Source organism: Sphaeramia orbicularis, chromosome 9, assembly GCF_902148855.1.
Source record: "Sphaeramia orbicularis chromosome 9, fSphaOr1.1, whole genome shotgun sequence".
Taxonomy (NCBI): domain Eukaryota; kingdom Metazoa; phylum Chordata; class Actinopteri; order Kurtiformes; family Apogonidae; genus Sphaeramia; species Sphaeramia orbicularis.
In genome coordinates, this window is record NC_043965.1 from 30,582,911 (window position 1) to 30,605,279 (window position 22,369).

The 22,369-nt window shown below is 39.3% G+C and overlaps 1 protein-coding gene across 2 annotated transcripts in view; it reads right to left on the minus strand.

Moving 5' to 3' along the window:
• Positions 1–562: 562 nt before the first annotated feature.
• cemip2 (cell migration inducing hyaluronidase 2) overlaps positions 563–22,369 on the minus strand; it is a 29,637-nt gene continuing 7,830 nt past the window's right edge. The window contains exons 6-25 of one of the 2 annotated variants that reach the window (XM_030143901.1): positions 19,590–19,759; positions 18,232–18,423; positions 16,902–17,071; positions 15,309–15,521; positions 13,845–14,050; positions 12,478–12,547; positions 11,714–11,842; positions 10,010–10,098; positions 8,835–8,966; positions 8,086–8,121; positions 7,587–7,742; positions 5,712–5,889; positions 3,692–3,907; positions 3,372–3,583; positions 2,908–3,090; positions 2,429–2,648; positions 2,244–2,345; positions 2,001–2,146; positions 1,798–1,904; positions 563–1,699 (exon numbers count right to left, since the gene is read on the minus strand). In XM_030143901.1, coding sequence (XP_029999761.1) covers positions 1,500–1,699; positions 1,798–1,904; positions 2,001–2,146; positions 2,244–2,345; positions 2,429–2,648; positions 2,908–3,090; positions 3,372–3,583; positions 3,692–3,907; positions 5,712–5,889; positions 7,587–7,742; positions 8,086–8,121; positions 8,835–8,966; positions 10,010–10,098; positions 11,714–11,842; positions 12,478–12,547; positions 13,845–14,050; positions 15,309–15,521; positions 16,902–17,071; positions 18,232–18,423; positions 19,590–19,759 — 3,127 coding nt within the window. In that variant the 3' untranslated portion in view covers positions 563–1,499. The remainder of the gene's footprint in view (positions 1,700–1,797; positions 1,905–2,000; positions 2,147–2,243; positions 2,346–2,428; positions 2,649–2,907; positions 3,091–3,371; positions 3,584–3,691; positions 3,908–5,711; positions 5,890–7,586; positions 7,743–8,085; positions 8,122–8,834; positions 8,967–10,009; positions 10,099–11,713; positions 11,843–12,477; positions 12,548–13,844; positions 14,051–15,308; positions 15,522–16,901; positions 17,072–18,231; positions 18,424–19,589; positions 19,760–22,369) is intronic. The other variant, XM_030143902.1, reaches the window with a different exon arrangement.

A 22,369-nucleotide genomic window follows, 5' to 3' on the forward strand; every position in this document is an offset into this window, starting at 1 on the left:
TAATTTCAACGCTACAGAAGTCTCAGCTTGTGCATCTTGAAAGCATCGCTCAAACAAAAAAAAAAGCGGGTTTTGGTAACGCTTTTGTCTTGTTTTTTCGCTCTTGTTAACAGTAGAGTGGTTAAAAAGGCAACAAGGTTACTGTCCTCCAGAGGATCTCTCACTCTGCGTCATATTTACACAATCACACAAACAGTCACATATAGGTACTTCTCGCTGCTCAGTGGGGGAGCCCTGCTCGCATCCAAACACCCTTTAAAAGATTGTATGTATCGTCATAAAGCCTTAAACGTTACAGCGGGTCTATGAGGGTGCTCCTCCTACAATGCACCGTGTTTTACTATCTGAACACACTGTTTTGGCAATGACGCACATAAAAAGATCAAGAATGAGGCAGATGAAAGGTAACACATTCAATTCTGTGTTGGAAGAAACAGAACAAATAAAACAAAAGTAATATACTATATAGAGACTGTATTTTTGTGCTGTACATGTGGCCAGCACTTTGGACTTTTACCGTGAAAATATAGATAAAACCAAGTAATAAAAGATCCAGTAAGTCCAGAAAAAGGTGCTTTTAAGTCTTTAGAGCTGCACGATGACAGGAGGAGGTTTCCAGTTTTTTTTTTTTTACAGACATCAACTAAAAATTAAAAGATGTGTTGAAGGATTTATGGAAAGAAGGAGAACAACGGACTACGTAATGTCTGCAGATGTTATGAAGATCTCTCCTCCCAATGGCATTTCAGTATCTTGGAAAGACAGCCTGATTCAATTTATTACATATGTCTATGTCTTAATATAAATATGGCTTGTTATGACTTGGTTATAGGTGTTATAGGTGTTGAAGGAATAAATAATCCTTTTGTTTCATAATTCATGTAATTTTGGCTTAATATTACTCTTTAATGCTCAGATGCGATGGCATTTATTTTCAATATTTCCTTTTGACCTGAGCACATCTAATCCGTCTAATTTCACGTCCACTTCCAGCTGAACATGATCTCATTTCTGGGACAACGTAATTTATTTTCACAATTTCCATCTGTGTGTGTGTATCTAATGCATTGTTTTCCATTTTCAGACTCGGTCACATTCATTTTTTTATGTTTACTGTGTGATAAATAGAACCACCAGGTAGAGGTTGAAGGTTGATATGGTTGTTTTTTCTAATGGCATAGATAAATATGTTACTACAATGCTTCAGTTGATCACTTTGGCTTATAAGGCAAGTTGTGTCTTTAAAAGGAAAGTGCATTGACTCATCGGCCCCAAGGCATACTACACAGATTCACACACACACGCACACAAACACATAATCACAAAAATACTCACCCCGTTCATAATAAAATACCTTCCTCCACTTGAGACTGGTAAACATCTTTGCTGTTGTTAATAAATTAAAAGTTCAGCAGTTCACATTCATCAGCTGGTTGTGTGTGTTTGCGTCTTTGTGTGCAAGAGTACTTTGGGTAGTTAAGTTGTATAGTTCACATTGGTCATTGTAGTCCTGTGGCTGTTTTGAGTAGCTCCAGGTCTTTCCGTGTTTGAGCTGCAGGTGGTGAACAGCCGTACGTTTCTAAAGCCAGAGGCAAGTAGCGCTCCTGCTGCCTCAGGAACTCATCCCTCTGGCTGCTTTGAAGGAAAACCCAGGGAGGCGGTGAAGAGCCTCCCTGGAAACCCCACAATGCGAGGCTCTCTGTGGTGAGAGGAAGGAAATGAGTGGATGAAACAGAGACAAACCTTACTCCAGAAAACAGAAAAGCACAGAGAAACCATGTAAATGGTGGAACATACCTTTACTGTGTAGATCAGCAGCTTTGGCGAGGCCTAAGGAGACCAGATGCGGTGCTAAAGTCACCATGCCAACTGGCTGACCTCGTGTTGCCATAAGTACTATTGACCTGTTCAGAAAATCAAATGAAATAAAAGTCATCTGCTACACTGTGTCTGTGTCAGCATCCATAAATAATGCAATCATTTTATTTCCCTCGGCGTACCTCTTTGGTATTCCAGTTTTCAGGAATTGTTCCATCTTGGTGTCCATCTTAGCAAAGAAGGTTTCTTTGGTGACCTTTCCAGAACAGGCGTCCACAGAGACTATGAAATACCCAGGCTGAGAGAAGGGCATGGTCACCTCATTCACCTGACACAGAACATGAAAAAATTATAACAGGTAAAAATTATCCTGGCCAAAGAAAAGCACAACGCCTTTAGATTTGTTTTAACTCAGGTGTGCTTACAGTGATAAAGGAGCTGTTGTCTCCTCGCTGCTGCTCTTGGACGGTCAGAGACTTGATTTGTGTCTGGAGGTAGGACGTCCATGGCTCACTGGAAAACACAGCCTGAGACAGAAGTGCCCACGTTAAAAAAAAAAGTCTAGAGTAATGGTAGATCCTGAGCAGATGTTTAATGCGGTGTCACAAACCTGTTTAGCGCCGCAGTTTTTGCAGGGGTGAGTGTTTAAGGTTGGCATAGGCACCACCGCAGAGGGGGTCTGGGAGTACTTGGGGTAGGCCTTTTCTGTACAGTTGCACATCTGTTTGGAGGATGTGGTGGCGATAACTTTTACTCTCTCGCAACCTCTTACTGAACAGTAGCTGTGGCCATCTCTGCTGTGTCGAGCTTGGAGGTAGAGCCACAACAAGCTGTTTCATGCAAATTAAAAAAACGACAACAAAAACAATCAAGGCCAGGGTTTTAATAAACCTACAGAAAATATGGAGCCTCAGACAAACAAAATAGATTGAGGATAAGAAAAGAATGAACACTTTGCTGAAAGCTTATCTATCAATCTGATAAGGCTGACCTTCGTAGGAAAATGCATATCAGGATTAAAAGCCAAGACAAACTCAGCTCCCCTTTAAGTTAAAGCTGTGAGTGTGTAAAAGGGGTTTGCTCACTCACCCAACAGTCTTGTCAAAGAAGTATTTTCTTTCTGTCTGTCTTTTTTCCAAGTCTGCAAGTGATGATACAGTGCCATAGTCTGTAAGGTCATCAAAGGTGTTGCTTTGTCTGTCATTGATGTCTGCCATGATCTGAAATGCTGTGTCTGATGGGTAGCAGAGTCCAACAAGAACCCAGTCATCTCTGGGTGACAGAAAAGAGAAATAGAGAACCAACACAGTCAAGTTAAACATACCTATTTTATCTTGGTTTGCAGTGTTTCAGACCTTCTACTGTCACATATTTTATATCCACATTAGTATGACTTACGTGCAAAGAAGTATAAAAAGTAGCATCAATTCAATACGTACCACCTGCACAATGACTTTTTCCTCACTGGACTAAAAATAAAATCCCATTTTTCTACTAAACATGTGTATTTCAGTAAGGCCTCTGCTTACACATTGCTGGCTCTAGTTACTCACTTGTCAAAGTTGATAAGGGAGAGGACGACCTCTCTGGGTGCAGGTCCGCTCCAGTGCAGCGTGTAGCTCTTACTCATCATCAGGATGGGTTGGTATTGTTGTGACAGTGCCCCCTGGCTGTTAATCCCCCTCAGCACCAGAGGAGTGTTTGGATATTCATCTCTGTTGATGGATAGAGTAAGGCTGGGGGCTCCCTGAGTCTGGATGTACACCTAAAGGAGAGCAGGATGTAGCAGAGTGCACAGTGGTCAGGGGGCATTTTGACTGAAAAAACACAAGAGTGAAGTGTTGGCCGTAATATACAGTTTCTTTCACTGTACCTGAGAGTAGCGGCCGCTGCAAATTACTCCATTCCACTGAGGCCTGCTGACGCAGCCAGGATGCTGGATCAGGTAGTTGTCAGCTCTCCCCACATATGTGTCTGTGTAGCCTGTCACTGAACCGTCAACATCATGAAAGATGGAGTTCTTGTCTCCATCCAGGTCGTTTTCTTCAAACCACTGCCCTGGGCGACCAAAGAATGCCTGTAGACCCACCTGAGGATGGACACCATACAAAACTAAGTGTACCTTCTCAACTTGAAATATCACTACCTTTTTTTACTTGTCAAGACAGGGTTCCTACAGGTTTCTACAAGTTAAATGTAAGACTTTTAAAGACCTTTTTAAGACTATATAGAACAGAATTTAATGCCCATTTCACAGCCTATTTCACGCTATACTGTCAAAAATTTGTGAGTCCTAGAATTTAGGAAAATTTACTTATTTACTCCAACGCCTCAATTCCTCAAAGTTAGCAATAACTGGTTCCTAATTTAAATATATAAACTGACGGGTGGAACCAAGTAGTCAAACATTGCTTTCTTTGCAGATTGAGCATTTCTCAGACACATTTAATCACAGTCCAGCGAACAAATTTATGGCAATATGACTTAAGACCTACCATATCAAATTTAATACCGTTTAAAGGCTTTTTTAAGGTATTAAATGCAGATTTGTAAATTTAAGACTTTTAAGACTTTCTAAGACCCCCGCAGGAATCCTGCAAGAAATGTTGGGTTCAATAATAATTATTCTCCTTCTGAGGCATTAAAGGTCCCTGTAAACCAAAGTCTAACACTATGACCCTCTTTAAAAATTATTCCTGGTGCGATTCCAATGGTCGACTAATGTTTCTTTAGCTGTTATATTAATACTAATTATTATATGCAACTGCAATAAAAACTGCAAACAGTGTAAACCTTTCAAAAACGTTCAAACAAAACTGCCCATATACTGTCAAATCAAATCAAGCACAATTCAGTTCAGTAATATTTCACCAATATTGCTATCGTCTCTTTTCACTTAAACTGGGGGGAGTATGAATAAGTACTGGTAAATAAACATTCTGGTGTTGATTGAGTATTACTCATGGGCCGTAAGTGGTGTCTACATCCAAATGCACTGGAGCAAAAGTCGCACAACCTCAATTAATTCACATGATTTAATAGCTTATAAAAAATACATATGCATATATTAATCATAAAAATTCTGCAAATCTAATACAAGAAACCAACAGAGCAATGACTGGTCAACCTCAAGGGAAAGACTGTTTGGATTTAGTGTAGTTGTTTAGGAAATGAGATTTGGGTCCTGTCTGTCTGCCAACAATTACTGTGGGATATACAATGAGGCAGAGCTGCACTGATTAGACAATCTGAACATAAATGGGATGCCAAGTGTAAATCCATCACTCTCCTCAGTCCAATCACTAGAGGGCATCAGTGGTTTACAGTTGTTTTACTACCAGCCTGACTCTGTATGGGGTCTCCCCCTCTTCCTGCCATAACACTATTTCAGATGAATGCCAACTCAGTAACTCAGTTCCAGCCATTTTCTTGTTATTATGACAGTGTGGGTGTAGGGGTAAAAAACAAACAGGAGCAAGCTGCCAGCAGGGAACCAGTCAAAACCAGTATAACATGGGGGTGGACACGCACAGAGAAAAAAGAGAATGGGTAAAGACTGAGAAAAAAACTGTCTGTTATCGTTCAAGGAACAAAAAAATAAGAAGCTGCAAAAGAAAAGAAGGAATGCAAAAAGAGGAAACATTGTTATAAAACTACTATTATGATTATTACAGGCATATTACATATTAAATTCACTCAGTCATTAGGGGTCCATCTAATAAAACTAGAATTAGTTGTTTTCACCACCACTGATGACTAAAATGTCTGCAGAAATAATGTTTGTTTCTGAATTGGAACATTGTTGGCAAAATGTCCTCATAGAATGGTAATATTGCAGAAGTGTGTAAAGATTGACTACATATTAACTGTGACACCAGTGTGCATGTCCTTACAGTGTTGTGGAAGGCGAGCTGGGACAGGTTGTTGCGTGGGGTGAGTTGCCAGGTGTTTTTCAGGCTGAATCCCACTGCGCTGGTGTAACGCTCTGGTGTGGGGACAAAGCCACGGAATGTACTCTGTGTGAGCCGCACAGGACCATCATATATTTGAAAACCACGGATAGGGAAAGTCCTGCAGTGGAGGAAACAGAAAAGGAAAAATGTGCAATGAAGCAAAATAGTCGACGACAATGTGCAAGTGGCAGAGAAAAGTTTGTGTTTTAATTAAAGGATGGAATAGCCTGGTGCAACAGCTGCTCTGGCAGAAACCACGATGACGGCAGACTAACCAACATGAGCCAGAAGTCACAGTGCGGTCACAAAGCTTGTAAAATGCTTGTAAAGTGTTGTACACAGTGGTGACCGTGGGCACAAACTGGTTTCAGTCTAAGTTCTTGCAACTAAAAAAAGGCGACAACTTGCTTGTTAGTTGTTTATGCTGCTCTAGCTCTATGAAATGATCTCTGTAAAGAGATACAGAGAAACAGACACTGTAAGGAGGCCCTGAGGGGACATAAAGCTCCAAACTCCACTCTAATTAGGACTATGCATTCAGTCCGACATGGCATCACAGACTGGTGTTTAATGAGACTCGGGTTCACAGCATAAACAGTGAGGCATAAGTAGTGTGAGACTGATAAATGGCAAATATCACAGGCTGTTTAAAGCTGCTGTTGGTGATTTTTATTCCACTTGGGGCCTGAGGAAACAAGCAACACAGTGATATAGCACCACCTTTTAAGCTGATATTGCTGACTTGTTTCTAAGCAGCTGGTCATTTCCGCATGGCATTCATTTGGAGTTGTGTTTCTGGACACCTGGAAAGTCTAAAACTAATTTATAACATCCCTCTATTAGCATTGTTTCAAGCCCCCACTTACTCCTGGGGGAAATATCTGGCTCTTCAGCTACTAAATACTACAGTATGTTCACCAGCTTGTCACTAACTGTGTGTGTCTGCTGTTTGGAGCTGAGCAGGTAGTGGATGTTTATCAGACAATTTCCATGTGCTGCTTCTCCATCTGGAAGCAGTGAGAGAGAACCACAAGTAACGCTGTGGGCTAGACAGTAATATACAATGTAAAGTAATATATAAAGATAGAGGAAACTGATCTGTCACATGGTCTCAACCAGTTTTGATGACAATTTAAACTAGAAAAGCACTCGGAGAGGACAGACCTCTGCCAAGGCAGATCTACCCCCTCCCCCGATCGCCACCAAAATTTAAGCATTTGTTCCCTGCGCCAGTATCAACATTTCCTGAAAATTTCAGCAAAATCCATCCATAACTTTTAGTTATCTTTATTTTTATATTTATATTTTAGGGTTATCTGATTTATCTAACAGACAAACAGGTAATTAGAGGTAATTAGAAAAGACTTTTAGGGGAGTGCTGACATAGAAAGTAGACGCAATAACACAGAAATTAGCAGGAATAGTGCTACTGCATGTGCAAAAATACCAATACAAAAGAACTTGTGCTTGAGTAACCCAAATGCTACAATGAGTAATGCCTTTCTACAAAACCATCAAGTGTTAACACCACTTTTTTACTGGCTGCCTAAAATATCACTGTGGTCAGGCAGCTTCCTTTCACGAGTCCTCCTACTGCTTAAATCAGCTGTTGTAGCCTCATGTATCCATGCCTCCAACTACCTTGTTGCTTTACTGGCTCTCTCTTCATGTTTGTTTTCCAAACATATTTTCATGCCACCACACTGTTGCCTAAAATTCCTGAGAAAACGCATGGAATTTGATTTTCTTCCAAATTCTCTCATAAATCTTCCTTCCTGCATCAACTGATACCTCCTTGTATTTGCTTGCTTTCACCTGTTTCTGGGCAGAGTCCTCATCTTTCCATCAACCCCTCCAAGGCCCCAGTATTTATTCTGTCCCCCGTTGGTTCCTCTATTTCGGCTTTCGCCCACAAACAGAGACTGTGTCACCTCCTGGCTAGAGCCCTCATCCTTAGGATAGCTGCCCTCACTGCAAAATAAGATGGGGATACACATACATAGCAATTTAGATGGAAATATTAAATGGTAATACATTAAGAGAAGTTAAAGAAACAGAGAGAAAAGCTTTACAAAAGGCAAATAGTACAGAGCATAGCCATCTAAATGTTGCATGAAATGGAGAACATGCAACCCAGGGTATTGAGCAAGAATAAAAAGCTTGTCACCACGCAGGAAATGTAATGTGTGTGCTTTTAGTTCCATCAGTCATAGATGGTTGTTTAGCCAGTTGATTTGGCAAGGACAGAAGAAAAATAAATATGGCTGAATAAAATCATGAGACCTTGAGTAGATTGATTGAGACGCGTACATACCTGGCGAAGGATAATCCCACACCATTGTCTGCAAAACTGTTCAAAAACAGACAGGAATATTAGTAAGTCTCACTAAATATTTACTGCTGGAAACACTTGTCTCTTTGCTATTGATCCAGCACTGTATGATTAGGTAATATCAACAGTGGCAGTATCTCATGTTCTGATGACGCATTCAAAACTATGTCAACACTCAAGCACTTCTTACTTCTTTATAAACTAATATGTGAACTACGCAGGGTGGATGAAAAGTAACTAGGCATTAGAAATTGCTTATAGAATTTATAGCATCACTGAAGTCATGACGAAAACAATTTTAAACAGACAACTCTAATGGGGATTTCTTATTTTCTTATTTCACGGATTCAGGAGGTTCTCACTGATATCCCAGACAACGTCCTTCAGAGGTTGTTCATTCCATCCCAAGCCGTTTGAGGAAACTGGTTGATGCCACCGGTGCTTACATTGAATTATGAAGATTTACTTTCATTTTCCCATGTAATAAAGAACATGTATCATTTATTTCAGTAAATTTGTAATAGGAATATGGATTTCATTACCAATTTTTAATGCCTAGTTAATTTTCACCCACCCTGTAGTTTAAACCATGTGTTAAAGTTTTCTGGCATTACCAGCATGACTCATCATCATCAGTTTACTTATGTTTTTGTGATTACAGCATCTCTTTATTGTTCATCAGAAACCACAGATTCTCTTCATAACACATCACATCCTGTGAGCTGTCTCACCCCGAGTTCTGGATGATGATATCGCCACCTCTTATCCATGCTCCCAAGTCATTATTCTTGAAAGAGATGAGTGTGTCGATGACTGCCGCCACACGAGGACGAGTAGGATCAGCATTCTGGTGTGGTCGAAATCTGGAAGATACAGTGCAACACTCAGCTTAGTATGCCCTATAAAGTCCTAAAAAGGAGCTTTGCAGATCAGTGGCTAGCTATAACAGAGGAAATCTACTCTATGGAAAGATTGACTTATTACCTATGGATCAAGGAACATATCTTCATAAAGCGCCGGAGAAAATGGCTGGACTATGAACAAAATAAGGCATAATTACTACTGTCTGTCATTTAAATATTTTGTGTTCAACCAGTGACCCCTACTTTCTGTGTTGTATTGTCTGTGGATAAAACAAATAAAAAATAAAGTATAAAAAAAAGGAACTTTGCAGAAGAAAAAAATGGATGCACAAATTTAACATTTTGGCTAGCAAACAAGGCTTGAATTAATTTCAGGATTCAGACCATGGTTTACCTTTAACAACACTATTTGGTTTCTCAATACCATCAGAGTTAAAGGATATCTGTATTTTAGTGCATGATGTGATGTTGTCAACAAAAATACATCCCTCTCTTTCACATTTGTGTTTTAACATTTTAAAATCCTTCTCTTTATACAAACTCTGGTCACACACTCACACACAGAGCGTGGCCAGCACTCTCTGTGGACACGTAAGATTTTTTCCGTCTAGTTGAAGGCTGTATTTGGGTAAGGAGCTGCAGACTGGAAACTCTATCTGTGAAGCCTTGTTTTCTCTGTCAACATAAACCTGACAGACCTTCCATTTGAATGCAGTAGTAGTACAGTAGTCATAAGACCATCTATCTATCCTGGTCAATGGACATATCCTTCTGCTTACCAAACATAACTTCATTCATCTGCAGTTATTGGCAGTGGCATTACATAAATACATTAGTAAGCCACAAATACCTAAATATTTACAGACTGTAACATGACACTGTGATGTGTATGGTCATTCACTATAAAACGGTACACATACATAGATGCATTAACATATTAGTCATTTGGAAGTCACTATTAACTGAAGATGCCCCCCATTCCCATAGTGTAAATGACAGAGTGTGTGGATAAAAACCTGCCATGAAAGTGTATGCTTACACACCTGGCGCTGTTATCTAGACACAGGTACTCCCGGGGATCAGTAGCAGTAGCAGTGGTAGTCTTCACTCCCTTATCAATGAACAGCCCTGCCTATAAATACGAAAGCAAGATTGCAGGTAAATACAGAGTAGTCTTAAATCTACAAGTCAAGATTCAAGACAGGGTACATGTGTGTTTCTGCTGGACTTGACACACAACAAGACGACCAGTATATTTTACGGTGCGGGACTTGAGGCAATAATAAATGGGCTAAATTTAAATCTTAGGCTAACAGAGTTACAAAATCAATGCTGTGCAGCAGAGTGTGAGTGGAAAACGTCTGTGAATCATTTATAATGTATATAAACATGAAGTATATTTTAACAGACACACGGCATAGCGGGATGGGTAATTAGTTTTGTATGGCTTTAAATAGTAAAGTAAAAATAGAATTATAGGAAAAGGTAGTAGATGTATGTATATATGTATGTTAATGTGTATATGGAAACCTGTGCTCTGAGTTGGTCCTGTGGTATAAGTGAAGTATAGTCTTAAACCTCGGGGCTCCTTCCTCTATAAGAGAGGCTGCTGTGGTCAGACTGGACAAAGAACTTACAGTTCACCTGCCCGACGTCTGTCATTACATAACAGAGGACTATTGTGCAGCCTGCTTGTGTGTATGTCTGTGCAAGTCTAGTTAAGAGCCAAATAACTGAGCAGAGAATTATGTGATATGGCTTTTAAATGTATAAACACTGTATTTCTCTCCTCTGTTTAAAGCAGAGGCCACTCACCAGAGACTATGCACTGTCTAGTGTACAGCACTTGCAGACTATATAAGAGGAGTGGATGAAGTCACAGTGATTCCTTCCATTAGTTGGTGAAATTCTGTTTTGAAGCTTCAAATGTAGTATTTGGCTGAAACCATCTAGTATTTTTTTAGGAACCAGGAAGACAAGAGGGAAGAGCAAGGATGGATTGAAACTCAACAAGGTAACAGTACTGTTTAAGTTACTGAAAACAAAGTCATTTCAGCTATTTAGTGAATTTCACCACATGCAGTTGTGTCTGAAGTATAAACTTCACCTAATGTATGAGCACACTATTTCAGCCAATACTGCATTAATATTAAACTTAGCTACCAAAGCTTAGTTAGGCCAATAATCTCTTCATATTTGTGTCAAAGAATCATTTGACAGTCTTATTAGTGTAACTTATTAACCACAGCTATAATAAAGCTGTCTGTCAGTGAAAAATATATTACTCAATAAACATAAGTTGCAAAATGTAACAGGTGACTGTCACCAGTCACTCAAGGAAGTTGACAGTTCAGTTCTGCATAAATTTCATCCTTGATATGATTTAACAACGTAAAAATTCAAGTACCTTGCAGTTGTCATGAACAGGAGACAAAACCCTTTTGTAACAGACATGTAATTTTTTATTTTTCTTTAATGTTGGGTATTTTAACATCTAGATCAATGGAACTGACTTGATTTAGGAGCCAGAATCAAGTGGACACTGAAGAATCTTCAAAATCTGGCACATCTATATTGGCTCCATTTTCATGTATATACTATATAAAGTACAGTACATGATAGAACTACCTACTTTGAACTGCTCTAATGGTCAGAGAAACAGGCTCCTCAGTCTGTTTATGCAGCATTAGAGGGTTTCTTTTTGTTTTGACACATTGATAGCAGAAGATAAAGAGGACTGATGATACCTTAAAGTTGGAGTGAACACGGTTATTATAGAAAATGCCCAGGGGAGTGAGCTCTGCCTTGGTTTCTGGAACCAGCCCATGAGAGTCTCCAGTGGAAGAGCTGTGGAACACAAACCATATGCCAGCATCCTGGAAAAGGAAGGGAGGGCAGAATAATAAGGTCATGATAAATGACGAACATATCACAGTGGTGCCTGTTGTAGGTGATGAACAGTAAGAATGTACTTTTTTGTGTGCTTAAACACACTCCATCTGTAGGTGGAGACTAAAGTCATTAGTAGTATAGTGTAAGTGCAGAAAGTCATGTTCTCTTTCTAGTCATAAAGGAGAAAAACCTGGGCAAGAAAGCTTAACAGCTCATTAAACTTTGATTTAATAGTTACTGGAGACAGACAATCCAAATATCTGGCAGAACCTCCCACCAATATATAATATGACATAGCCCTCCCCAGTGGGCCTCCATACTGTTTGTGCTGAAATTAAAAAGAGACAGGGACAGAGAATCCTATTTTCTATATTAGAGATTTGACTATGTTATTACACTTTTCCATCAGGCACCAAAGCCTGTTAAATCCAATTTTATTGATGGATCACTTTGTTATGACCAAGAACATTTTCATTGTGTAAGTTCAGGAACACCTAAGCCTGTACAGCTTCACGTATCATATCAAGCAGGATTTTTGTCTTATTGGTCATTCATTTTTATTAATCATATATTACAAGTTCAGCCAAAGCACTTTTTTTTATAACTCTATCTTTATTACCTGAGAACCAGCAGCTGCATTACTGATGAGGTTGTTATTAGGGTTGGTGATCCAGAATGTTGAAACCGCCCTGGAAAACATCCAAAGCACACAGACACACTGAAAATTATGTAAACATGTAGAAAAAGACATTATAAGGGCAGTACCTTGGCATCAGAGAGATTATGACTAATAGGCAGAAGACAGAGATGAAAAATTCCAGTAATCTTTCTAAATTCCCACAATATAAACAGTGGACAAGGACAGGTCTGCCAACAAGTGAATGAAGAACAGACTACTGAAAACAGGCTTTGCTGCTTCCCTCATAGACACTTATCTCCTTCCTGCTGTGACATGAAAACATCCAGCAGAGAGAAAAAGTTATCAAAGCAACCAGTATCTCACACTTCTAACTACAGCATCATTCACATGGACATGAACCATGTGTCTTTCCCTCAAGTACATGTGCACCATCTCATGAAACCTTCCAAGATGGCTCCAGTCAAAGAACATACGCCAACTCATACACATTTAAAGGTGGTGCAAATAATTATGTGAGAGGTAGAAAATGTTGTAAATGTGTAGAAAATGTCCTAAAGGAAAAGCTGAAGTAAGACACCTAAAACTGGCATTGACTGTTTTTGGGAGAGCCTTTTTTTAAGGTGTCAAAACACAGTTTTTCTCCCAGTAGAGTCCACAACAGCACACTACTTTGAGTCTGTTGCAGGTTGGTCATGACTGTCTATGGACTAGTACCTCATAAAACTTCATTTTATAAAATCTAAAGAATCATTGTAAATGTTAAGTGACTGTTGACTTTAGATGTTGGCTTGTTTGTTAATCACATGGTTTGCCAAGAACCTTTGCAGTGTTGCTACTATTATCTGTCATTACAATTATCCTCAAGCTTATGCTTAACAAGCCTGTTGGAGTCTCTTATTCACAGCTGAAGCTGGACGCTAACAATAGATAGATTTCAGGTTTCACATCAAGTTATATCAATAAATTGTTTCTTTTACTTAATTCTGTAAATGAAGATTGATCTGCATATGTACGTGATTAGAGTTCATTAAGATTGAATACAGTTTGCAATAGTTCTGTTCTGGCAAAAGGGTAAGTTGGAATCCTTTGGCATCTACAAAGCTCGAGTGTCATGTACTGATGTTCTTAAATCATAATCTAAGAGGACAACGGCAAAATCCTTCATTTCATAAGCCTAAATTAAGAATGGTGATATGGGTGAGAAAACACTGGAATAGGGAGCCCTTATCTTTTGTTCTCAACTTGAAGTGGCTGATAAGTCATGAACTGCAGTGATTCACAGTCTTTGTCTTTGACAGTGACTTATACTGTCCTTTATCTGCTCTGCCATTATCCTATTCTCTTACTTGCACTCTGTGCTGGGAGACGGTGTGTATCCCTTGTACACTTTGTCCTTAATGCTGGTGCAGAGGGTCTCATTGCGGTCAGTGGGCAGTAAGGTCCCAGGTCGAGTCAGTAGTCCAAGGTTGTGGTAGAAAGTGTTACGCTGCTCAATTCCATCCTCGAGAAAGAAACAGTGACCCAGGGTGTCATAACCTACAGTGTTCTTCACCTGGTCAGAGAAAGGAGACCACGTGTTACAAGAAATGGGAAAGACCCACATGAAGAATTTCACAGAAGCATTTCTGACAGAAAACATCTGTTGTGTCATATTTCTTTTCTGTCTGAGCAAAGTTTCAATCTGAACAGAAATATGCAGGAATACCTAGTGAAGAGGGCTAATATAACATTCTTAAGTCCATCTTTAATCCATTACCCACAGGGAAAAATGCATCTGCCTCCTTAAAAACTTCAGATTTCTAAAAGAATTATCTACTTGGACTCTTTTTCATTAAATCCATCTGATGCTTTGCAGAAAACTGTGGTATCAGGAGAGCTGTCAGAACACATTAAACAAGAGGGCGAAGCCAGGAAAGAAACACGAAAACAACAGATTTAAACAATGTTATCTAAAAGTTAATAAACTCCATTTCCTCAGTGCTGTTACAAAGGATGTTTTCAACATTATAGCCTCAAGGACAAAAGTACTCAAAAAAAACAGTGTTTTACACCAGCAGTGTATAACCCCCTCCTGCACACACAAGCATTTATGTCCATCTGCTCAAAGTAAGTCACTACTGATGGTTGACTAGTTACCTCCGCCAAGGAGGTTATGTTTTTGCCAGGGTTTGTTTGTTTGTTTGTTTGTCTGTCCGTTAGTGTGCAACATAACTCAAAAAGTTATGGACAGATTTTGATGAAATTTTCAGGGTTTGTTGGAAATGGGATAAGGAAGAAATGATTAAATTTTGGTGGTGATCGGGGGTGGGGGGGCCCACGGGGGGGCCCATTTCCAACAAACCCTGAAAATTTCATCAAAATCTGTCCATAACTTTTTGAGTTATGTTGCACACTAACGGACAGACAAACAGACAGACAAACAAACAAACAAACAAACAAACCCTGGCAAAAACATAACCTCCTTGGCGTGGGGGGGGGCCCACAGGGGGGGCCACTGATCAGCCTTGGCGGAGGTCTGCGCTCTCCGAGTGCTTCTAGTTGTAAACTGTTACATCCCAGTCATTCTAAGACAGAGAGACTACTATTATGAGAAGTATAAGAAAGAACAGAAAGAAAATCAAAGGTAGAAATGAGTCATACGAGTAAACCCATGAAGAAGGGTGTAACTAGAGAGCATTCAACAGCTAGTATCAGCAAATAATCATTAGTGAGATATGTCCTGCTCATCCTTCCAACATGCAGAACATCTGTCTACAGCAGTAGTTTCTCATTTTTCATCTGTAACACACACACACACACACTTTACCAACCAGTAAACCGTTGGTAGCATGGATGGTGAGGCAGCGAGAAAAGGAGTGGTGTATGGAGAGTCCGTCTACATAGGTGGGCTCCCAGTAGCCTCCCTTCTGGTCAACGTCACTGCACATGTGGAAGTTGAGAGGATAGCGGCCTTTCTCTGCCTGCTGGCCCATGTTCTTTAGTTCCACATGTGACAGATGTACTGAAGAGAAGTTACCAAAGATCTATTGGGGAAAAAAAGGCCATATTTTAAAACTGATAAAGCAAGAATAAAGGGCTATTGTATGCAGGTCTAGTGAAAGGGAAAAAAGATTCACAGTAGGCCACAAAAGGAGGCTGTCTGCCACGCATCCATTAAAGACTTTGCTCTACAGTATGAGTGTCAAAAATCCTACTGGGATATGAACAGTTCACTTGGCACCATGCTACAGTGAGTTAATCTGGCCTTTTGATGAACAAGAGACAGTAATTAAGTGCACATCCAACGCTTGATGCACATAAGGACACATTAAAAACATAAAAGGAGTAGGTAACAAATCAAATTAAAACAAGAATGCTAGATAATAAAAAAAAATAATCCAGTACAAATATACTGTACAATGCTCAGTAGGAGGTCTTTTAGTGGGAATGGCATAATCTGCACAGTCTGGTTCCCGTTAAGGAGGTATTGGCCAATCCTTCCAGCTAACTGCAACTTACCCATTACACACACACACACACACACACACACACACATACACACACAATAAAAACCAACCAACTCCCTCTTCTTGTCTTTTCTCTCTCTCTCTCTCTCTCTCTCTTTCTCTCTCTCTCTGTCACACAAACACATAAATGCAGTTGGATATACAGCTAAACAAGCTTTAACTGCATTATTTCCACAGTACGTTCCTTCAAAACATCGCCTATTTGCATTAATACATTCAAACAAGCTCACTGCCACACATACATTCAATGGAACAATGGCAAGAATTCAACATCCGACTTTTACACTTATATCTTTAAAAACATTGGAACAGTGTCAAAAAATAGACTGTTTGTAATGCACAGTAATAAAAGGTGGTTTAGTGACCTCTGATGACCCTGTTTTTTTTTAAGGTCAACATGGTTGGATTTTAATGGCAGAATGTGTAATATAAATGAATTTGTTTTTGTTAAGAGACAGAAGGTTGAAAGAGTCACAGTGGAAAGAGAAAAATTGTTCATTTTGTTGAGCATGGGGGGGTCAGTTACATAGAGCATCAGGAATGTTATTGTGCACTTGCCACTAATGTGAAAGAAAGTGTACCATGATTAACAAAACAGTGAACTCAGTGCCTATGAGTGTTTAGATTGAACAAAAGTCTTTTACAACTGTGACAGTCATACAAATGAATTCCTAATGGGGGTGAAAGTAGGATATCTAGAAGGAGTTACACATAAACTGAACCGGGAGCATTCTTCCTTTTAACATTTATTAATATAGAAAATATGGATACTGTATATCTGCATTATGGAAACTGTCAGTTGCATTACTTAAGACATTTGGATGCTAAAACATGCAGACAACCATTTAAACAAGGGTCTGTGGTGGAACATTACACAAGCACAAACACAAAACACACCTTGATGTGGCCTCCATAGGTGTCGTGGTTGTAAAACTGGCACATGTTGTTTCCGTAGCAGGAGTTTTCCATTTCTCCAACGATGAGAATATTCCTGGAGAGCAGAGCCACCTCAGCACGCATGTCAACTCCATCGATGATCTCTCCTGTGTGGTTATACTGTGGCTTTCCTAAGAAGCACAGACAGACAGGATCTTAATCATCTGCTACGACAAGATGACATTTTTAAAGACAAGTATTGTAATGATCATCGACTGTCACTATTTTGTATAAATACGATGTCAGTCATTTCATTTAATCCAAAGACATGAGTCAAAATGGACACAGAGGAAAACGCATTTGGATAAAACGACAGGAAAAGAAAACAGAACAGAATTTGGGCTAAGCTTCTTCTTCTCTGACATTTCCACTGTAACATCAGCTTTTATAATAAGTTGACACAAATATATAGTGGCATTTAAAATAAGCTAAGGTATTTTATTTACCAAAAAAGTGCCTTCACTTCTTAACCACAAACCACAAAATATGCTAATAGGCACAAACGTTATTAAACCTTACTCAACCAATAAACAAACCAATCACATCAGACATAAAAACAACATACGCAAGTATCACAAAAGAATGTGATTGTCAGTGATGCAGAGAGTACCCTTGAGCTCAGGCTGTAGCTGTTCAGTACACAAAAACAGGCACACAAATACTCCAATACGCCCTTCTCTCCAGGAAGGGAGTTGGCAATTGTTAACAACAGCCAAATGAGATCAGGGAACATCATAAATAGAGAGAAGGCCAAAACGAAAGCAACATGTTGGTGAACAGTCAAATCTATGCAGCCACTGGTCAATATCAGATGAGGTTACAGTCAAAACATAGTTTTGCACAAGCATTCTCTTTTCAGACTGCTGCATGAATTCTACTTTACCAAAATGGGATCTCTATAGGCCTCAAGATAGATCACAGTGGAAACTGATGACAGCCCATTTGTCTTCATCTACTGGATCCACAAGTCCACAAGACAAGCCTGGATCTTTATTGGTTAAGCAGACTTTATGCATATTTCAAAAGGGTTAACTTTAAGACATGTTTTAATATGCAATATCACGCTTAACTCATATCCCATCACTCCATATGAATTTTAGGCTTTTTAAGGACCCACAGAAACCTTGTTATATTTTTACATGGTACCACCGGTACAAGGCTCGGATCGCATTCCAAAACATTCTTACTACAGGAGAATCAAGGACAAGACAAATAGGCTATTTTTGGCGCCCAGCCCAGGACACTATATTATCATCCTCTTGAAACACACCCACTACCAACTCTCTCTCACCTTGTATCCGGACCTGCCTGCTGGTGCAGTGAGAACAGGGTAGCAAAGTAAATTCCTCCGCCTGGTGCATGGAATAGTCTGTACTTGCAACTACAATCTGATCCCCGGGCTGCCAGGTCTTTTGTACTTCATCCTGCAGGTTCAACACAACCTGGTCAGCAGCATCTACCTGGAAGCCTGAGATGGCAAAACCTGAGAGAGCAAAGAAGGACACCTTTTTAAAAAACAAGCATTAGGGACATAAACATCTGGTCCACAGCGTAGCATGACATGAATTAAAGACTTGTCAGTAATTTTAGTATCTAACCTTTAAAATCATGGTCTACATGTGTCATAACAGCTGCTAAAATATCTATAAACCACTTATTATCACTATTAAAACAGAATGTCTGACTTACAAACAGAAGACAAAGTAAAATTTCAGTTTTAATAATAATCTGCTTATAGTGATAAATATAAGAGGTTTACACTGCCTTTATGTCAAGATATTTAATACAGTAAAGCCCATTTAATAGGACTACACAAAGGACGAAAAAGGCTTCAATAAACTGAAGCTTGATGTTCACTGCTGTGAAAGATGGTGCCAGGGTCCTTGTTTTTGTATGGATCTTGTGGACATTTATTATTAAACAAGTTTTGTTGTGTTCTGGTCTGTTTCATTCCCACCCTATCTGGTGGCACAGATAGGGTGGGAATGAGATAATGCTCTGCTTGATGTACAAATTAAAATTCAGCTTTCATTTGGAAAACCTTACTAGCCCCAGTGTTTGTCACTAATAAGTCATTGCTTACCAAAGCGTAATTAAAAAAGAATAGCTTAAAAAAAAAAAAAAAAAAAAAATATATATATATATATATATATATATATATATATATATATATATATGTATGAAAATCCCTGAATAGTATTTAGTTGTGGGTGATAGCAACCTACACTCTTTGCAGGTTAAGTATATTTAGATTGACAAACACGTATAGTATCCTACTGTTTCACAAACAAATTGAATAAAGTACATTTGACAAGGTGTGGGTAAGTATAGCAGGAATAAATAAAGAAAATATTTAAGAGAGTGTACTAGTGGCTCACCCAGGCTCCCACACACCCGTCCATCTGCTGTAAGATCTGGTATTTGTCATAACAGTGTGGATACTAAAACAGTCGTCCAGAGAATGATTGATCTGTTAAGTACTGGTGTACTGCATATGGTAAATCTCATTTCTCACCCTGTCAAAACCTTTCACTCCTTTAAACACAGCAAAACAGCCCATTTCACCTGAACAGCTCCCTTGATACTGGAAAAGGGTTTCTGTAATTAACTGAAAGCCAGCATCACAGACTGGAGACCACTGTTTCTTACCACTCTTCCATTCGCTGTAGGCAGTGACCGAAAAGCCCACTCCGTTGACGGTGGTGAAGTTGCGTGTTGCCAGAGCTCTGCCTCCTGTGTCGTGGTTTTCATGTTCCCTAACATCCTCTGTGCATGACGCGTTACCACCGCCCACCACGGAGACCAAAGCCCACGCCTGTCTGCAGAGTCAAGGGAGATGAAGAGGCGAGTGGGAGATGAACAAAGAGGAGAGGGCGTCATTTTCAGACATGACAAAAATTAAATAGAAAATAACACAATTGTGGCTAAAATTTCAATTGGATGATAGAAGTGGCAATGAAGTGCATCACAATCAAAATCAGAATGAAATGATGCCAAGCAGTAATAAGTTTCACAGACTTTCTGTCAAGACTTATTAGTGCATCATTATTACATCACTAGTTTCATATTTGATATGGCTCGCATCATTAGCTTACAGTCTATGTGTTTATGAACATGTGAAAGACTGAGAGAATGAGATACTCTGGTTTAAGCTGTGCAATCATTTGACGTGGATTTATTACCAAATTATAACTCTGTGCATTCAAAAATGACCCGATCCAATGAGCTGATCTAAAAGTGATAGGATGTTGCAGAGACTAGAACCAGATATAGTTATACTTGAAAATTGAGGCTCAAGGTGAAGGTATTAATGAGTTTTATGTAACATCTTACAGAAGGGATAGTGATTCAGGATACACACTGGATTAAAGTAAAGATTCCACTAGTCAGCCCACAGCAGACAGGCACAAGGTGAGAGACAAAACATTATGCAATAATCAAAAGTCAAAAAAGACTGTGTTAAAGAATCTCAGATGAAGATGGAGGATTTCAGGGAGTGAGTTCAATTGGCTCAGAGCATCAAGGCTGTACCGCTGTAACCAAAACTTTACTCAAATCTCAAGTATTTTCCTCTCATTTTACTCTGCTGCCAAACAATCTTACAAAACAGGGATGTTAAGAAAATTACTAAATGAGATTATACTGAGAGAATAACAAGCAGAGGCTGAAATTGTTTAAGCAGAGGAGCTTGAGGGTGTGGATAGGCAAAAGGGACTGGGTGTGAGTGTAATGGTGTGTGATCTAAAACAAGCTGCACTGGACATTTCAAATATCATTCTTTGCTCATATAGACATTCTGGCATTTTGTCCCCCTGCACAAGATTAAGTGCAAACAAGCTCGAAATCTGCTATGATGTAATCACATTTTGAAGAAATAGTTGTACACTATACCATGACCTTTAAATGCTCAAGAACAATGTGTCTCTACCAATCGTGACCTTCTTACTCCATGTTACTATTCACTTTGTAACACAGTGAAAACATAAGCTCATAACTCTAAATAGTACCATGGTTGGTAGGAGACTGATTAATATGGCCATTTTTTATATTTTTGGGGTTACTTTGTTACTCCACAGCAACTGGCAAATATTTCTTGAGGCTGGGACACTCAGCTTCAGTGCAGGCAGCCTTGGCAGTATGCTCTGGAAGAATGTTAACCAGGCTTGTAATTTTTTTTTTTTTATATATAATATACAGTAACTACTTTACCAGCCAAGAGAAGAGTAGATCTGCTCACACAAATAGAGACAAAGCAGATGCTGAAATTGTATCTTTCTTTTTTAAATTTATTAACTGTATGCATTTGTAATTGTAATGCATTTTATCAGGTCTGTTACACCGACCACCGGCCACCGACTGTTCTGTTCTTTAAATGATCAGCATAGAGCTTTGAAAACCCCATGCTTGAAAACCACTAATAATGGTTCTTTAAAATATTACAATATCATTTTCAAGGTCAACAATTCAAGTTTGAAATGTGGTAACACAAGCCACAGGTTAGCAGTCATAGATTTTGACAAGTGGAAAGAAAACTCAGCAAAAGCCTATTATTCACACTAAACCACTGCTCATCCAGTCCCCACACATGGTAAATAATGTCAGAGGCAATTCCCCAATTCACCTTCACCCTTCCTCACACCTTAAGTATAATTTAACTAGGTGCTGGACTGGACCAACAGTTATACGTCACATATAAACATTGTACAAGCAATAAACTGCAAATTGTTGATCTTGGAAAACAATCTTGTGGGTAATTCAGCTAAAAAACAGTGTGTGTATGCGCCTCACAGAAACACAAACAGGATCCATCTGGAGAGCTACACTGTGCTGTCATTACAGCCCCTAGTGTGTGGCTTTCAGAGGGTTTTTCAGCTCAGGAAAATCAACATGTCTCTTTCTGTCCAAACTGGCTACTATGCAGCCTATGCGAGAAGGACATAAAGGAAATAACAAGTGCAAATAATGACGTGCTCACTCTTTTTATTCATTAGCCATTTAACAACCTCATTGTTTGACCGGAAATAGCAAATTTACTGAAGCTGACGTGAATGTGTGTTTATCTGGGCATGAGTGCTCTCCTGAGAGTCCATGATTAAAGACAGAAGGGTCAGCAGACACAAAGCAGCGGCCAGGAAGCACAGCTGAACCGACTGATGTTAATCTATAGAAAATGAAAGGTATCTGGCTTAGTTTGCTAATGTTTACTTAAAAACCTGACTCAAATTAGAGATCACAGATGGTTAAAGAGATTCATAAACATGCCCTCAGGTGCCCATGGTATGCATGGTGTTGCTATATCAACACAGATTAATAAAAATGTCAGAAAATGACCCCCATAATTGGATTCCTAGTAAATTCCAGCTAAATTTCTCTGTTATTTCTCCACTACACTTCATAAACTCATCTACACGTCATCATTACACTGGTCT